The following is a 15,388-nucleotide window of genomic DNA, read 5'->3' as shown; positions in this document are numbered from 1 at the left end:
ACGATGAGGAGCTGCTGTCTGCTGCGGGGCTGAACCCAGGGCGGCCCCACAAAGCACCAGGGGCAGCTGGGGGGGGGAAAAGGGTTTATTTACAGGGGGAGATGGGGGGGTGGGGGAAAGTCACTGGAAATCACTGGCATCGATGTGGAGTGGGGGAAAGTCGGTGTCCACAGCAAAGAGGGAGCTGGCGGCAGGCAGGGCTGTGTCCTCAGGCTGTGGCAGGAAGGGGTCGCTGGGGTCCAGGAGCGCGGCGTTGCCTGCGGGACACAGGGGGGTCAGTGCTGCGGGACCCCCGTGGCCCCCAGCTCCCCCAGCCCCAGGCACTCACCCCCCAGCCTGGCGTCCATCTGCCCCAGCCCGCTGTCCATGTTGGGCATCAGCTCCACTGCCTCCAGCGTCTCCAGTGTCCCCGTGCCTGGATCCAGGTCTTGCTCCAGGCACTGCAGCAGCTCCTGCATGCCCGGGCCCTGTAGCACTGGCCCCAGGTCCTCCAGCCCCGCTGGCAGCAGCCCCTGATCGTCTGTGACTGGCAGTGGCTCCGCAGCGCCAGGGCCTGGCTGCGGCAGCCCCTGGTCCCCAGCTCCCACTTGTTGCAGCACCCCCGTGGCCCCGGGCGCTGATTGCAGCGTCCCCAGCACCCCGGGCACCACCTGCAGCGTCCCCAAGTTCCCTGCTCCCACCTGCAGCATCCCCTGGCCCTCAGGGATGAGCTGCAACAGCATCTGCGGCTCCACGGCCCCAGCTGCAACTTGCTGCATCCTTTGGTCCCCAGCCCCGCCTTGCTGCAGCATCCCCGTACCCCCGGGCAGCACCTGCAGCGTCCCCAAGCTCCCTGCCCCCATCTGCACTGTCCCCTGGCCCTTGGGGATGAGCTGCAGCACCAGCTGCTGCTCCTGCACCCCGGTCCCTGCCTGCAGCATCTCCAAGCCCCCTGGGCCCACTTGTGGTGGTGCCTCTGGGCCCCAGGCCCCTGGCTGCAGTGTCCCTGGTCCCCTGGGGTGCTGCGTCCCCGGGCTCGCGGCCACCACCTGCAGCACCCCTGGGCTCACGGGCTGCAGTGTTCCTGGTCCCAGGGGCTGCTGCACCCCTGGGCTCCCGGCCACCACTGGCACCGTCCCCGGGCTGGTGGGCTGCACAAATCCCGGCCTGCTGGGCTGCAGCTGCAGCGTCTCCAGGTTTTCTGTGGCAACTACCAGCTCCTCTTCTGTCTGCCATGCCTCGTTGGCCTGCCTGCAGGGACACAGGGCAGGTCCAGGTCAAGGTCAGGGTTGGGACTGAGGGGTGAGAGGGGCTTCCTCCCCCCGGGACCGAGCTGTCCCCTGCCTCACCTGGAGGACACGCGGATGAGGCGCTGTTTCAGGTATTCCTTCTTCTCCGTCAGGCTCCCTGGGGGCAGAGAGGAGAGTTTGGAGGGGGCGGCGGGGGCTCCGTCCGCACCGCGCCGAGCCGAGCCGTGCTGTGCCGTACCCTCCTGCCGCTGGCTGTAGTGGGGACCGAAGGCTTTGTCCCGGGGGGTGTCGGGGTACAGGAACAGGAGCGGGTTCTCGGGGATGTTCTCCTCGGCCAGCAGCTGGTAGTCGCGGATGATGTCGGGCAGCGCCAGGGAAGCCAGCTCCACCGAGGTGTAGGGAACCACGGCCCGGAAGGCAGGGCGCCCTGCGGGACGGGGTGCCGGGGGTCAGCGGAGGGGAGGCCTGAGGCCGGGGTGAGGGGGTTACCCCGGGGGGGGGAGAACACACTCACCGCTCTCGGGATGCTCCACCCAGGTGAAGGTGACCCCCCCCAGGACGCTCTCGCTGAAGCGAATCAGGAACGTCCCCGTCCGCTTCCCCTTCAGCAGCTTCTTCTCTTGCTTGCGGCTCACGAAGCCCAGGATGAGGCTGGGGGAGGTGTCGTCAGCCCCTGTGGCCCCCAGCCCCCCCGGCCCCCCAGCCCCAGCCCTACCCGTCCTTCCAGAGCTTCTTGAGGTGCTCCTGGAGCAGGCCCAGGATCCCGTCCAGCCAGGCCCAGAAGGAGAAGCCGGCGGCGCCGTCCTGTGGGAGTGGGTGTGTGAGTGGGGGCGCACAGAACCGGGGGGCACAGGACCTGGGGGCACAGGACCAGGGGGTGTGCAGGACCCAGGGGGTGTGCAGGACCGGGCGCTGCTCACCTTGGAGAACTTGGACCAGGTCAGGACGCTCTCTGGAGATGGCTTCGAGCCTTGGGGAGGTGAGAATGGGATGAGGCGGGGGGCACAGCTCCAGCCTGGGTGCTCAGCGGGGCTGGGGGGGCTGACGCCCGACCTTACCGAGCAGTTTCTCGGCCAGCATCTGGAGATGCTCCCGGCTCAGCCCCCGCTCGGCCACGCTCTCGAACTGCCAGCTCAGCACCTCGGCCAGCAAGGGCCAGGGCGCTGGGGGCGGCGTGGCGAAGAACTGCTGGTCCTGCAGGGATGGGGGATGAGGGAAACGGGGTAGGGATGAGGCTGAGGACAAGGCACGGGGCAGGGACAGGGGATAGATAAAGGAACAGGGCATGGGGTGGGACCGGGACCAGAACCAGGGACAAGGATGGGTTGGACAGGGATTGGGAACAGGAGCTCAGAACAGGACATGGGGACAGAGAGCGGGCCTGGAGCAGAGACAGGACACCGGGACACCAGGGTATAGGGAGATGGGGCTGGGAGGGAGACACGGGGATGGAGACAGTGGGGAGACAGCGTGGGGCCGCACGGGTCCCGCTTGCCTTGGGGTTGGGGCTGAGCATGTTGAACCACAGGATGGAGGCCCAGGCGCTGGAGAGCTGGTTGTTGCTGTTGGAGATGATGACGAAGGGCAGGGTGGAGGTCTGTGGGGGCAGGAGGAGGTCAGGCCGGGCGGTTCTTGGCCCTCCAGCCCTCCCCCCAGCCCCCTGCCCTCACCTCCAGCTGCATCTCCAGCCCGCAGTACGCGTACGCCAGCGTGAAGGTGATGCGATGCAGCTCCTCCGTCACGGCCAGGGGACCCTGCGCAGCCGGGGCACCGTGAGCCACCGGCCACCCTGCGCCCCCGCTGCCCCGTGACCCCGTACCCACCTCATTACAGCCTTTGTTGCCCTTGCCCGACCCACTGATCTTCTGCTCCTTCAGCGTCTGCGGGGCAGGAGAGGGTCAGCGCGGGGCCTGGGGCAGGGGCTCGGGCCGGGGGCCTCTCCTGCTGCCCAGCCCCACGGGGACCCAGGTGGGGGGGCTCGTACCAGGTACTGGAAGTCGCAGATCAGCCCCTCCCGGGAGTTCTCCCCAGCCAGGAGGGTTTTGCTGCTCGAAGTCAGGATGTTGAACTTGCGAAACCTGGGGGTGGGGGGGAGAGAGGCCATGGGGGGGAGGCCGCTGGGACCCCTGGGGAAGCTGGGACCCTTGGGTGGGCACCGGCCCTGCCCACCACAGCTGGCACTCGGCTCTCACCCTCGCGTCTTCGGAGGGTCCCTGCAAGAGACAACGCAGAGTCAGCGGGGTTGGGACCCCGGCCCACCCAGCGGGGCAGGGGCACCGGGGACTCCCCCCGGGCCGCACAGGAGCCCCCAGCGCGGTGGGCGCCGACCTGTCGATGTGGATCGTGGCCTCCATGCGGTGGTTGCGGTCGTGCAGGCGGACCAGCAGGCGGGCGCGGGTGCAGAACTTGCTGGCCGTGCGCAGCACCAGCGGCCGCTTGGGCGTGTTGGGCATGCTGGGCTGCTGCTCCACCACGAAGGCGCTGGGGGCGTGGGCAGGAGGTGGTCAGAGCAGCCCCCGGCCCCGGTTCCATCCCCCCCTCCCCGCTATCCCCACCTCTGCAGCAGGCAGGTGAGCTGCTCCCGCAGACGCGTCTCCAGGAGGGGCGTCTCTGCCTGCAGCGGGTCCCGCTCGTAGGTCACCTTCTTCTGCAGCTCCCCCAGCGCCCGCAGCAGCTGCAGCAGCTGGAAGAGCCCCTCGCCCAGCCCCGTGAACCTGCGGGTGCCCCCTGGGAGTCAGCGGGGTCCGGCTGCCCCCCCTTTACCTCCCCTCGGCCCGTCATTACCAGCCCTCCAGCTGCTGCAGGCGGGTGTCCACGGGGGCCCCCAGGCAGCTGCGCTGCTGCCGCTCCTGCCAGGCCTTCAGCTCCTGCTGCAGGAAGTCCCGCAGGGTCTCGCTGCGCCCCAGGAGCTGCTGCATCTGCGCCACCACCTCCTGCGGGGACACGCGCCCTGAGTGGGGGGCACGGAGCGGCTGCAGACCGCCCCCCCTCCCCAGCCCCGGGTCCAGCCCCAGCCCCCTCTCACCCGCCGCTGCCGGTCCAGGTTCAGCAGCTTGGCCTCGAGGGATTGGACCTGCCGCTTGTACTCAGCTTCGTTAGTCTGGTCCTGGCCTGCGGGCAGTGGGGTGGGAGGGTTGGGGGGGGCGCAGGGCAGCACCAGCAACATCCCCCCCCCCCAGGGCGGGCAGGATCGGGCCCTACCTGGCAGGTAGTGCACCTTGTAGCAGAAGTCGAAGGCGTCCTGCAGGTCCTCCAGGTGCCGGAAGACGCGCTCGAACTCCTGGGGACAGAGGGTGTGAGGGTCCGGGCAGCCCCTGTGGGGCTGGGGGGGCTGGGGGGGTTGGGGGGGGGCTGTTACCTGCAGGGCTGTGTGGAACTCAGCCAGGCGCCGCTGGATCTCCTGCTCCCGGTCGCTCTTCAGGGGTGTGCTGGGCGCCGGGGCGGCCTCCCCCTGTGGAGGTCCGGGGGGCGTTGGGCACCGTTTGGCTCGAATCTGCCACCCGGGGGGGGCCCTGCTGCTTGGGGGGGGGCCCGTCCTACCTGCCCTGATGCCTGCCCCAGCCGCAGGATCCGCCGCTCCTCCTGCAGCAGGTTGGCCACCAGGTTGGCGAAGCTCTCGGGGCACTCCTCAAAAGCAGCCTGCGGGGAACGGGGACAGGGACGGGGTCAGCGGGCACGGAGCCCCAACCCCGACCCCCCCCCGACCCCGCTGCCCACCTGGAGGTCCCGGCGCGCCTTGCGCAGGTTGTGCTTCAGCATGAAGTCCTCGTCGCCCAGCCCCAGGCTGCCCAGGCGCTCGTCCAGCAGCGCCAGCAAGGAGTGGAACAGCATCCGGGCGTGGGACGAGAGCGGCTCCGTCGCCTGCTGCCTGCGGGCACCGCAGCTCAGCGCCCGCGCCCCCAGCCCCAATTCGCCCTCCCCCCTCCGCCCCCCCACCCCGTACCAGTCCTGGTCCTCGATCCAGGCGGCCAGGCACTGTCGCACCGCCATGGGCAGCGCGGCGGCGGCGTAGAGCTGGTGCACCTGCTCCAGGTGGGTGTTGGCCAGGTTCTGCACCTCCTGCCACTGCGCCATGCTGCGGGGAGGGGGCGACAGGGGGTGGGGGGTGTCGGGGGGGGGGGGACGGGAGGGTGTCAGAGCAGCCCCACGGACCCCCCGACGACAGCAGGGCCGGACGGGGGATGGATTGGGGAACTCATCGCCCACTCCCCCTGCACCCTCCTGCCCGACCCCTCCCGGTCCCCCTCCTCCTGGGACGCTCCCCCCCCCAGCAGACCCCCCCAGGCCCCTTCCCCAGGCTCCTCGCTGCCCCCTCCCAGCAGCAGCCCCGCAGGGACCCGCTCCCTAAAATGGGGCACGTGCCAGTGACCCCCACCCCGGACCCCCTCCTTTGCAAGGGAGCCCCCTGGGCACGCCCAGAGCCCCCCCGCAGGGGACAGCCCGCAGGGAACACCCCCGATCGGGACCCCCCCTGCAGGAGACACCCCCCAGTGGGGTCAGCCCCCGATCGGGACCACCCCCCCCGCAGGGGACACCCCCCCACGGGAACAACCCCCGATCGGGCCCCCCCACCCTTTCGGGACCCCCCCCCCCGCAGGATACACCCCCGGATCGGGCCCCCCCCGCAGGTGACACCCCCCGACCGCGACCCCCAACCGCAGGAGACCCCCCCAGTGGGGTCACCCCCGCCCGGGACCCCCACCCGACAGGGGACACCCCCGGATCGGAGCCCCCACCCCTTCGGGATCCCCCCCCCACGGAAGGGGACCCCCCCCATGGAGTCACCCCCCGGTCGGGACCCCCCCCTCCCCCCTTTGGGACCCCCCCCAGCCCCGCTCCCACCTGGGCGCTCTCCGCGGCTCTCCCGGGGCAGGAAGGCACCGAAGCCACGCCCCCTTCTCCGCTCCGCGCCGTGATTGGCGGAGCGCGGCGGCGAGGCCACGCCCCTCGGCCGGCTGCTCATCGCGCGTTCCTGGGGGGCGGGCCGCTTCCCCGAAATGACGTCAGAGGGCGGGGCCGATAGGGGGCGTGGTCAGACGGGACGGGCGGGGCCGAGGGGGCGGGGGCGGGGCCACGACGTGGGCGTGGCCAGCGGGGCGCGGGAGGAAATGGCGGGGCCGGGCGGGGCCGGGGGGGACCGGAGGGGGGGGGACGGGGGGGGGCAGCGCCGTGGGGCCGCCGGGGGGGGCCGGGGTCCCGCTGCTCACGGGGCCGGGTCGGGCCGGGCCGGGGTGACCCAGGGCAGGGCCGCCCCGCGGGGCCAAAGTCCCCGTGCCCCAGGGCAGGGCGGCCCCGCCGTGACCCGGGGCTGGGGACAGGGACACGGGACGGGGACAGGGGACAGGGAATAGGGTAGGGATGGGGACGGGATGGCAATGGGGACAGGGATGGAGATGGGGACAGGGACACGGACATGAGTGGGGATGGGGACAGGGGATGGCAATGGGGACAGGGGACAGGGGATAGGGACAGGAATGGGGATAGGGATGGGGTAGGGATAGGGATGGGGACATGGAAATGGGTGGGGATGGGGACAGGAATGAAGATAGGGACGGGGAAACGGATGGGGACAGGGGTAGGGACAGGGAAGGGGGTAGGGATAGGGACAGGGGACGGCAATAGGGACAGGGGCAGGGGATGGCAATGGGGGATGAGGGCAGAGGACAGGGATAGGGCAGGGATAGGGATGGGGACATGGAAGTGGATGGGGATGGGGATAGGGATTGGGACAGGGGCAGGGATGGGAATAGGGACAGGGGCAGGGATGGGAATAGGGACAAGGACAGGGGATGGCAATGGGGACAGGGGCAGGGTATGGGGGATAGGGACAGAGATGGGGCAGGGATGGGGGCAGGGGACAGGGATAGGGACAGGGACACAGAAATGGGTGGGGATGGGGACAGGAGATGGGAATGAGGACAGGGATGGGGATAGGAACGGGGATACGGATGGGGACAGGGATAGGAACAGGGACCCAGAGCCAGGCGCCCCACGGGGCCTTTATTCAGACGATGAGGACGGGGCCGCTGTAGGTCGTGGGGGCCGTCGGGGGCTCCCCTTCCGCCATGAAGTATCCAAAGAGCGCCCGCACCCCGGCCTTGAGCCCTGGCTGCAGCCCCAGCCCCAGCCCCATGGCCACGGGGCCGCCGGCACCGGCGGTGAGGGCAGCCAGGCCGGCGTAGCCCAGGTCCTGGGCCATCTCCAGGGCCCGCTCGGAGGCCAGGACCTCGCAGCCCTGGAAGGCGAAGTAGATGCTGGTGCCCAGGTTGTAGAACACGCTGACGCCCGGCACCCACTCCAGCACCCTGTGGGCCTCCCGCTCCCCCGGCGGGCTGCAGGCATCGTCCTCGCCGTCCCGCCGGGCCCGGGCTGCGCGGCGGCACCGAAAGGGCCAGGCACGGACCCCGCGGTGCCCCGGGGCCGGCACCCCATGCGGTGGGGGCGGTGGTGGGGTGCCAGCCCTGGGGCCGCAGGGCCCGGCCGGGTGCCCCAAGTGCACCAGGCTGAAGAGCAGGGGCAGGGCGCGGGGGCTGGGGGTGTCGCGGAGCCTCGCCAGCCCCCGCAGCAGGGCGGTGGCCGCGGGCGTTCCCAGCTCCCGCTGCAGCCCCAGCACCGCGGCCTCGGCCTCGGCACCGCAGGCGGCTCCGCTCAGCGCCAGGGCCAGGGCGGCGCGGGCCAGGGCGTGGGGCCGCGGGGGGAGCCGCGAGAAGCCGGGCAGGGCCTCGGGGTGCAGGTCCCGGCAGGAGACCCCGCGCCCCCGCAGCGCCTGGGGGGGGGCGAGCTCTGCCAGCAGCCCCCGCGCATCCGCCTCCAGCGGGGTGGGCGCAGGGGTGCTGCCGCCCCCCAGGCCCAGGAGGAGGAGGAGGAGGAGGAGGAAGGGCAGAGCCTGGGGCATGGCGGCAGCTCCAGGACGGGCTGTGGAGGCAGGAGAGGGGCAGAGCTGTCAGCCCCCTGCGGCTGCAGCCCCCCCGTACCCCCCCAGCCCCCCAGCTCACCCCCTCGAGGCCGCCGGTGTCCCCTCGCCCCTCTGCTGCTGCCGCCGCTGCTGCGGCCGAGCCCCCCCGTGGCCCGTTTATAGGCGCCGTTATCAGGAGCCGGTTGCAACACGCAGGGACAGGAGTGGGGCACAGGTCACCGCCGCGGGGACGGGGCCGCTCGCACGCCCGGCCCCCAGCCCCGCACCAGGCCCAGCCCAGAGTTGCAATCGTTTATTGGGTTTCTTTCCAGATATAAAAGGGATGGGGGGAAGGAAACGGAACAAAATACGGGAAAAAAAGAACTGGGGGAGAAAAGGAGACAGGGACAGAGGTGGGACATGGAGATCCACAGCCCGCTGTCACAGCACCCTTCAGAACAGCTTAAAATCCCACAGCAAGGTGCCAGAGCTCTGCCCAGCTGCACCAGGGGAATGGTCAGGGCCCTCAGTCTTCCTCCTCCTCCTCCTCCAGGCGCCGGGCACGCTTCCGCCTCCCTGCAGGCTGGGGGGCGTCGTCAGCCTCTGAGGGGGACGCCGGGGGGACTGGCTCAGCCCCTGCGGGGGGAGAAAGGGTCAGGGATGGGGCGGGACAGGGAATGGATAGGGGCAGGGACATGGGTTCAGCTCCAGGGGGGGTGATGGGGGAGGAAACCCCATGAGGGGAGCCCAGAGGAGATGGGGTCAGAGGGGCTGAGCCCACCTGGGCTTCCACCATCCTCATCCTCGCTGTCGAGCCGCCGCCGCCTCTTGCTGCCCGACTGCAGGGGGACGGAGACGGGCTCCTCACTGCAGCAGTGGGGACAGGGGTCAGGGGAGCCCGATGGCCCCGAGCCCTAGGGGGGGGCACTGGGAGAACCCAGGTGCCCGGTGCCCCCAGCCCAGCACGCGAGACCCTGGCCTCACCTCTCTGAGTCCGATCCGAGCGGGGCCGGCGGCTGCTCCGCTGCTGGGCACACGGAGAGGGGCTCCGAGGCTGCTCCTGCACCCCCAGCCTGATCCCGGAGCCCCCAGCCCAAATCCTCACCTGGAGCAGGAGCCTGGGGGTGCCTGGGTGGCGCAGGCAGCTCCTCGGGGTGCTGGGGGAGCCCCTCGGGGTTGGGGCTGTGGTGGGCAAGGGAGGCGGCAGCGCGGCGCAGCTGCTGCGGGGTGAGGGTGGCGGGGATGCGCCAGAAGGATTCCTGGGGGGAGAAGGGAGACGCTGCGGGGCCGGGCCAGGCCTGGGGGGGACAGGGCCTGGGGGGACAGGGCCTGGGGGGACAGGGCCCTCACCTGCTCGTTAGCAGGGGGACGGAGCCCCAGCTCCCGTAGCAGGGCTCGGAAGCGCCGGTCCTCCATGGCATCCTCGTTCTCCTCCGAGAGAGGCACCAGGGGCACGGGGAAGGACAGGCCTGGGGGGGGGGGAGCGCTGTCAGCCCGGCCCCGTGCCCCAGCCCCCAACCCCGAGCCCTGACCCCGCTCACCCTCCTGCTCGCGGTCCCCGGCCGTCCTCCTCAGGCAGTTCTCCAGCCACCGCAGGGGCCCGGCCAGGCCTGGGGACAGGGGGGGCTCAGACAGGATCCGGCCCCTGCAGCCAAGCCCAACTCGGGGGGCTTAAACCTGAGGGGGGGGCCCAAAGCCCCTCACCCCCACCCACCTTCCTGATGCAGAAGATTCACCAGGCCCTGCCCGGCCCCTTCCTCGGGCACCCAGTGCTCCTCTACGGGATCGCTCTCTGCTTCCTCCTCCTCTTCTTCCTCCTCCTCTTCCTCCTCGCTGTCCCCCTCCTCTGCTGAGCTGTCCTGGGCTGACACCGCCAGGGCGTCCGCCTCGCCCTGCGGGGACCAGGGGGAGGTTTTGGGTGCCCGTGGTGGGGCAGCACCCTTGGGATGCCCCCCCCAGCCCTTCCCCAGCCCCCCTCCTGTACCAGCTCAGGGCCGCGGCCCTTCCTCCGGCGCTTCTTGTGCAGCTCCTTGCGCTCCGCCACCAGCCCCAGCCCCAGCAGCTTCTCCACCACGCGGGCCCGCGACCGCCGCGCCGTCAGGTTCTTCATGATGTTCCCCAGGACGTCTGGGGGGAGGGGTCAGCAGGGACCGGACCCCCCCCATCCTACCCCAAAATCCCCCTTCTCACTCACCGTCTGAGCCCCTGAACTCCTCAAAGAGCCGCTCCAGCTCCTGCTCCTGCTCCTCCGTCCACAGCACGATGCGGGTGCCCTTCCTGGGGGTGGGGGGCACAGCCCTGGGTGCTCGCCCTGCGGGCGGGGTGCTGCCCCCGTCCCTGGGGGGCCCGGCTCACCTCTGCTGCGGGAAGTCCTTGGCGCTGTTGGCCAGCCCCAGCCTCACCAAATGCTTCACCACCTGCCTCCGCGTCCGCCCGGGCGCCGGCAGCTCGGCCAGGATGGCGGCGATGACGTCCTGGCCTGTGGGAGGGGAGAGGCTGCAGGGACAGAGCCCCCCCCCCAGGTCCCGCTGCCCCCCTGACGCCCCCCGTACCTTCCACTTCCTTGTACTTCCAGAACAGCTCCCGCAGCGCCTGCTCCTCCTGCGGGGTCCAGGCAGGAGCCCTGTGCGTGGCAGCCCTGGGCAGAGGTGGAGGAAAAGGGAGGGGAGGGGAGGTGAGGGAGGGCTGTGACCCCCTCCCCAGCCCCCCCATGCCGGCCCCACTCACCCCTCTCCCTCCTGCAGGGAGCTGTAGCCCTCGGTCATCTCGCGGACGGCCGTGGGGTTCTTCCAGAAGAGCAGCTCCACGAAGGCCTTCTTGTTGGTGGCCGCCAGCGCGAAGAACTTGCCCAGGATGAACTTGGCCAGGGCCACCAGCTCCTGGGGTGGGAAGGGAAAAGAAGGGAAGGGTTGGGGGGTCCCATGGGGGGCTGGGGGAGCGGGGTCGGGAGGGCAGGGCCCTGACCTGGTGGGCAGCAGCGCCGGGGTCGTTGAGGAGGCGGTGGAAGAGGGTGAAGAGGGAGAGCTGGAAGAGCAGGGCCTCCATGCGCAGGTCGCGGGCCAGGCGGTGCAGCAGGCGGACGGCGCAGTGGTTGGTGCGGGCGCTGTTCTGGGCATAGCCCCGCAGCAGCAGGGCGCAGGCGCGGACCACGGGGGCGCAGGCAAACCTAGACCCCCCCCAGCGCTGGTGAGCAGGGCCGTGGCGGCTCCCCCTCTGCCCCCCAGCACCCCCTCAGGGCCAGGCCCCCCTCACCGCTTGAGGTAGTCTGTGAAGTTGAACTCCTTCTCCGCCACCTGCACCGTCTGCTCCTCCTCGTCCTCCTCTACCTCCTCTTCCTCGAGCTCCTCCGGCTCCTCGGCCTCAGGGGGCGCGTGCCCTGCGGGGGGAGCGGCGTTAAGGGGCGCAGAGCGTCTCCAGCCCAGGACCCTGCTGCCATGGGGGCAGGATCTGGCCACGGGACTCACGGGGAAGGGCAGCGAAGAAGATCTCCCGCAGCAGCTGGGTCTCCTCGGACGGCCCCGCGCCGGAGGGGCCAAACACGTCCCCTTCGGGCCACACTTCCCTGGAAGAGAGGGGCACAGAGCTGGCACCGGGGCCCTGCACCCTGCCCGGGCAGGGGGGGGTCTGGTGGGGGCCGGTACCTGGCACAGCGGAGCAGCCGCAGGGCCTCGGGGGCCTGGGCATCCCGCAGGCAGCCCTGGATCCGCAGCAGAGCCTCCGCGCGCTGCTCCTCCACCGGCGTCTCCGAGGCAGCGTCGAAGGGCACCACGTCCTCGGGGAGGGGCACCTCGCCCTGGGGACGGGACTCGGTGTCACCCCGCGCCCCCACGGACACCCCGGGGGTGGCAGAGGGCCCGGATCCTTCCCCTACCTGCAGGCAGGCCTGGAGCTGCGGGGCCAGCCCTGCCCACAGCTCCTCCAGCTCGGCCGCGCTGGGCGGCTGCGGGGCGAGGGCTGCGGGCGCCCGCGGCTTCTTCTTCCTCCGCACGCGTTTGCTCTGGGAGGGGGACAAGAGGGAGAAGTCAGGAGGGGCCCCCACCCCTCCCCTGGCCCCCCCGGGTGCAGCCTCAGCCCACCTGCACCACGAGCCCCGTGCGGCCGCGGCAGAAGTGCTCCAGCATGCGCAGGAAGAGGTGCGCCGTCTCCACCAGGTCCCGCAGGAAGGCGCGCGGCTGCTTGGTCTCGTCAAACTTGCGGAACAGCGCGAGGAGGAGCTCGCGGTACTCCGTCAGGTAGAAGATGTTGTCTGGAAAATTCGAGAGGAGGGGGGGATCAGCGGGTGCTGGGGAGGGGGCGCAGCTGCTCCGGGGCCGGCCAGACAGACGGACTCACTCTTGATGACCTGGCTGCTGTCCCGCACCGCCGGCTCGGGGGAGCGGTCCATCTCCTGCACCGTCCGCAGCAGCTCCTGGTAAGCCTTCAGGGCCAGGTGCATCCTGAGGACGGGCAGCGTCAGGGCACAGCCCGGGGGGGGCCCCGGCAGCGGGGAGGGGACGCGGCCCCCACCTGCGGGCCCAGGTCACCGCCTCCTTCTTGTCCATCAGCGCCATCTCGTAGTAGGTGGTGAGGTTCTGCTCGATGAAGTGGAAGGCGCGGACGCCCACCGTCTCCGACACCAGCTCGGGCCGAAAGCCCCGGCTGCGGTTGAAGGCCATGAAGAAGGCGGTGGCCCACAGGTAGTAGGTCTCGTCGTGCTGCTGAGCCTTCTCCCGCAGCAGCTGGTCCTGGGGGCACAGGGGGGGCTCAGCGTGGGGCTGCCCCGGGCAGGAGCCGGGCCCCCCCTTGCCCTCACCTTGACCAGCAGCATCAGGCGGTTGTAGCAGCCCTCCAGAAAGTCCTGGCAGAAGTGGCAGAGGAAGAGCCGCACGTTGCGGGCAGAGCGCCGTGAGGGTCCGGGATCGGGGGGGGCCTGGCGCCGCCGCGGCACCCGGCGCGGCTCCTTGCCCAGGTCGTGGCTGTAGCTCTGGAGCTGCGGGGACAAGAGAGGACAGCCTGACTCGTGTCCCCCCCTGGCACCTCCCGCCACGTCCCCCGCCCCGTACTCACATTGTGCAGCCCCTTGTGGAAGACGACGTCGTTGTCCCCGATGGCCTTCAGGCCCTGGATGACGTAGGAGCCGCGGAACCGGGAGTGCCTGGAGGGCACGGGATGAGCGGTGCCACCCCAGAGATGGGGTCCCAGCCCCCCCTGTAATGGGGTCCCAGCCCCTCCGGCCCCCTCCTCACCTGGACGGGCGCTGCAGCGCTCGGGCCCTCTTCTCCGCCAGCTCCCGCTGCCGCAGGGTCTCCAGCTCCCGCGTGTCCTCCCCGCGCTCGGCGGCCGCCTGCCCTTGCCCCAGCGCTGCCAGCTGCTCCGGGCTCTGTGGCAGAGCCGTCAGCGCTGCCCTGGGGGCTCTGGGGAGGGGGTCCCGGGTTCAGCCCAGCTCACCTGGTCGCAGAACATGAGGGAAATGATCTCGAGGACGTGCAGGGCCCATTGCTGCTCCGACTGGGCGCTGGCCAGGAACTTGAGCAGGTCATCCATCCCGCTGATGTGCAGCGCCCACAGCACCCGGTCGTGCACGCTGGCATCGCCGTCCACACCCTGGGGGAGGTGGCCGAAGTGTGTGTGGGGGGTCAGGACATGGAACTCCAGGCCCTGGGGGGGAGCCCCCGCAGCCCCCAACCCGGTACCTGCTCCTCTGTGGGGTCCGGGGGCACGTGCAGCACGTTGCGCACCAGCAGCAGGATCCGCTCGATCAGCAGCGTGTCCTCCTCCTGCCGCTGCTCCCAGTCCTGCAGCGGCGCAGCCGTGAGGGCTCCTGGGCCCCCCCTGGGACCCCCCCAACCCCGCCGTGCCCGGGACTCACCAGCTGCAGCACATCGTAGAGCTTCTCGCTGAGCACCCCAAAAACTTTCTCACTGGCGAACGCCTGCAGAAAACCCTGTGTGAGCACGGGGGGGGGTCTGGGCAGAGCCCCCCTGCCTTGGGGCTGCCCCGGGGCCCCTGTGCCCGGCGTGCTCACCTCCTTGTAGGCCTGGAGGTAGGACAGCACCTGCAGAAAGTGGTGCCGGGCGGTGGCATCCGCTGGCACCTTGCCGAAGCAGAGCAGAGCCGGCTGCGTCAGGTTCACCATCAGCCTGCGAAAGGACCGGGGGGGGGGCGTGAGGCTCCTGCTGCTCCCAGGGGAGGGGGCATCTCAGGGGGGAGCCCCCCGGGGGGGGGGGGGCTGCCGGTACCTGACGACGGCGTCGAACAGCGCCTTGTCCTGCGGGTACTGCACCAGGAGGGGCAGGAGGTCGTTCTGCAGGATCTGCGCCGCCCCCAGCTGCTGCCGGACATCGCGGGTCTCGTCCTCGTGCCGCAGGTACCGGATCAGGTCCTTGACGCTCTCTGCGGGGGACGGGGCCGTGAGACCCCCGCCGCCCCCATGCCCCGCCGCGCCCCGCCGCCGCCCACCGTACCCAGGCAGTCGGGCTCCCGGTGGTAGACGTCGCCCTCCAGGTAGCCCAGGGCGCTGCAGGTGGCCAGCAGCTCGCAGTTCATCATGTACCAGTCCATGCAGCGCGCAGCGGCACCGGGCAGCGGGAGCCTTCGGCGGGACCCCGAAGGAGAGCCCCGGGGGACACCCCCGGTGCGGCCGTCCCCGGTCCCGCGGCTCCGGGCGGGCTCGGGGCTCCCCCGGTCCCGGTCCCGGTGCCGAACCCGATCTCAATCCCGATCCCGGTGCTGATCCTGATCCCGATCCCGGTCCCGGTCCCGGTGCTGATCCCGGTGCCGATCCCAATCCCGATCCCGGTCCCGGTCCCGGTCCCGGCCCCGCCGCCCCCGCGGCTCCGTTACACAACCGCCCCAGTTCCCGCGATGCGAGCCCCGCCCCACCCCACGGCTTCAAAGGGCAACGCCTCCCCGAGATGACCGGTGGGGCCCTGCCTGCCCCCGCCACGAGTGGGCTCCACGGCAGCCCCTCCCTCGGTGGCAGGTCCCGGGCGGTGCCGGGCGCTGCGGGTCGCTGCGGGGCCCAGCGCCCCTCTTGGCACCCCGGTCCCGCCGTGTTCCACGTGTTCTACGGGTGCAGCGTTGCCCTTTTAACAGAGGCCCCGCCCCCGAAGTGGCCCCGCCTCCAGGGACGGGGCATCCCCTGAGGCGCGGGAACGGCCGGCTCCCGCCAGCCCCCGCGCGGTCGCCGTGGCGACGCGGACCCGGCCCGGTCCCCCCGGTGCCGCGGTCCCCCCGCGCCCCAGTCCCCTGCGCATTGGTTCCGGGTCACCTTGGTTCCCCCCGG

General features: G+C 71.4%; 3 protein-coding genes across 4 annotated transcripts; all 3 read right to left on the bottom strand.

Annotated features, from left to right (window-relative positions):
• Positions 1–80: 80 nt before the first annotated feature.
• Positions 81–6,202, bottom strand: STAT2 (signal transducer and activator of transcription 2). Of its 2 annotated transcripts, XM_082781314.1 has the most exons (23): positions 6,072–6,202; positions 5,173–5,304; positions 4,947–5,097; positions 4,770–4,868; positions 4,588–4,680; positions 4,431–4,509; positions 4,255–4,340; positions 4,014–4,162; positions 3,785–3,943; positions 3,558–3,710; positions 3,422–3,442; positions 3,214–3,307; positions 3,053–3,109; positions 2,900–2,983; positions 2,725–2,826; positions 2,288–2,423; positions 2,150–2,199; positions 1,945–2,033; positions 1,744–1,880; positions 1,468–1,656; positions 1,329–1,386; positions 329–1,230; positions 81–257 (listed from the first exon to the last, which is right to left on the bottom strand). In XM_082781314.1, exons 2-23 carry the CDS (start codon positions 5,301–5,303, stop codon positions 121–123), a joined length of 3,156 nt encoding a protein of 1,051 aa, XP_082637440.1. In that variant the 5' UTR covers position 5,304; positions 6,072–6,202; the 3' UTR covers positions 81–120. The 2 variants fall into 2 exon arrangements, with proteins under 2 accessions (XP_082637440.1, XP_082637439.1); XM_082781313.1 differs by having other exon boundaries at positions 2,900–3,109.
• Positions 6,203–7,204: 1,002 nt separating this feature from the next.
• Positions 7,205–8,348, bottom strand: APOF (apolipoprotein F). Its single transcript, XM_082781337.1, has 2 exons — positions 8,225–8,348; positions 7,205–8,144 (listed from the first exon to the last, which is right to left on the bottom strand). Exon 2 carries the CDS (start codon positions 8,122–8,124, stop codon positions 7,234–7,236), a length of 891 nt encoding a protein of 296 aa, XP_082637463.1. The 5' UTR covers positions 8,125–8,144; positions 8,225–8,348; the 3' UTR covers positions 7,205–7,233.
• An 8-nt stretch (positions 8,349–8,356) lies between these two features.
• On the bottom strand, positions 8,357–15,132 carry TIMELESS (timeless circadian regulator). Its single transcript, XM_082781356.1, has 28 exons — positions 14,568–15,132; positions 14,343–14,496; positions 14,129–14,243; positions 13,973–14,035; positions 13,797–13,898; positions 13,552–13,707; positions 13,350–13,483; positions 13,171–13,258; positions 12,917–13,093; positions 12,631–12,848; positions 12,457–12,560; positions 12,201–12,370; positions 11,996–12,121; positions 11,766–11,917; positions 11,589–11,686; positions 11,377–11,500; positions 11,089–11,290; positions 10,852–11,003; positions 10,677–10,762; positions 10,480–10,603; positions 10,319–10,401; positions 10,109–10,251; positions 9,839–10,016; positions 9,666–9,734; positions 9,475–9,593; positions 9,109–9,383; positions 8,906–8,991; positions 8,357–8,760 (listed from the first exon to the last, which is right to left on the bottom strand). Exons 1-28 carry the CDS (start codon positions 14,662–14,664, stop codon positions 8,651–8,653), a joined length of 3,705 nt encoding a protein of 1,234 aa, XP_082637482.1. The 5' UTR covers positions 14,665–15,132; the 3' UTR covers positions 8,357–8,650.
• Positions 15,133–15,388: the final 256 nt, after the last annotated feature.

This window comes from Aythya marila (genome assembly GCF_965140915.1).
Source record: "Aythya marila genome assembly, chromosome: 30".
Taxonomy (NCBI): domain Eukaryota; kingdom Metazoa; phylum Chordata; class Aves; order Anseriformes; family Anatidae; genus Aythya; species Aythya marila.
The sequence above is the reverse complement of the archived record's forward strand: the minus strand, read 5'-3'. Positions and strand labels throughout refer to the sequence as shown.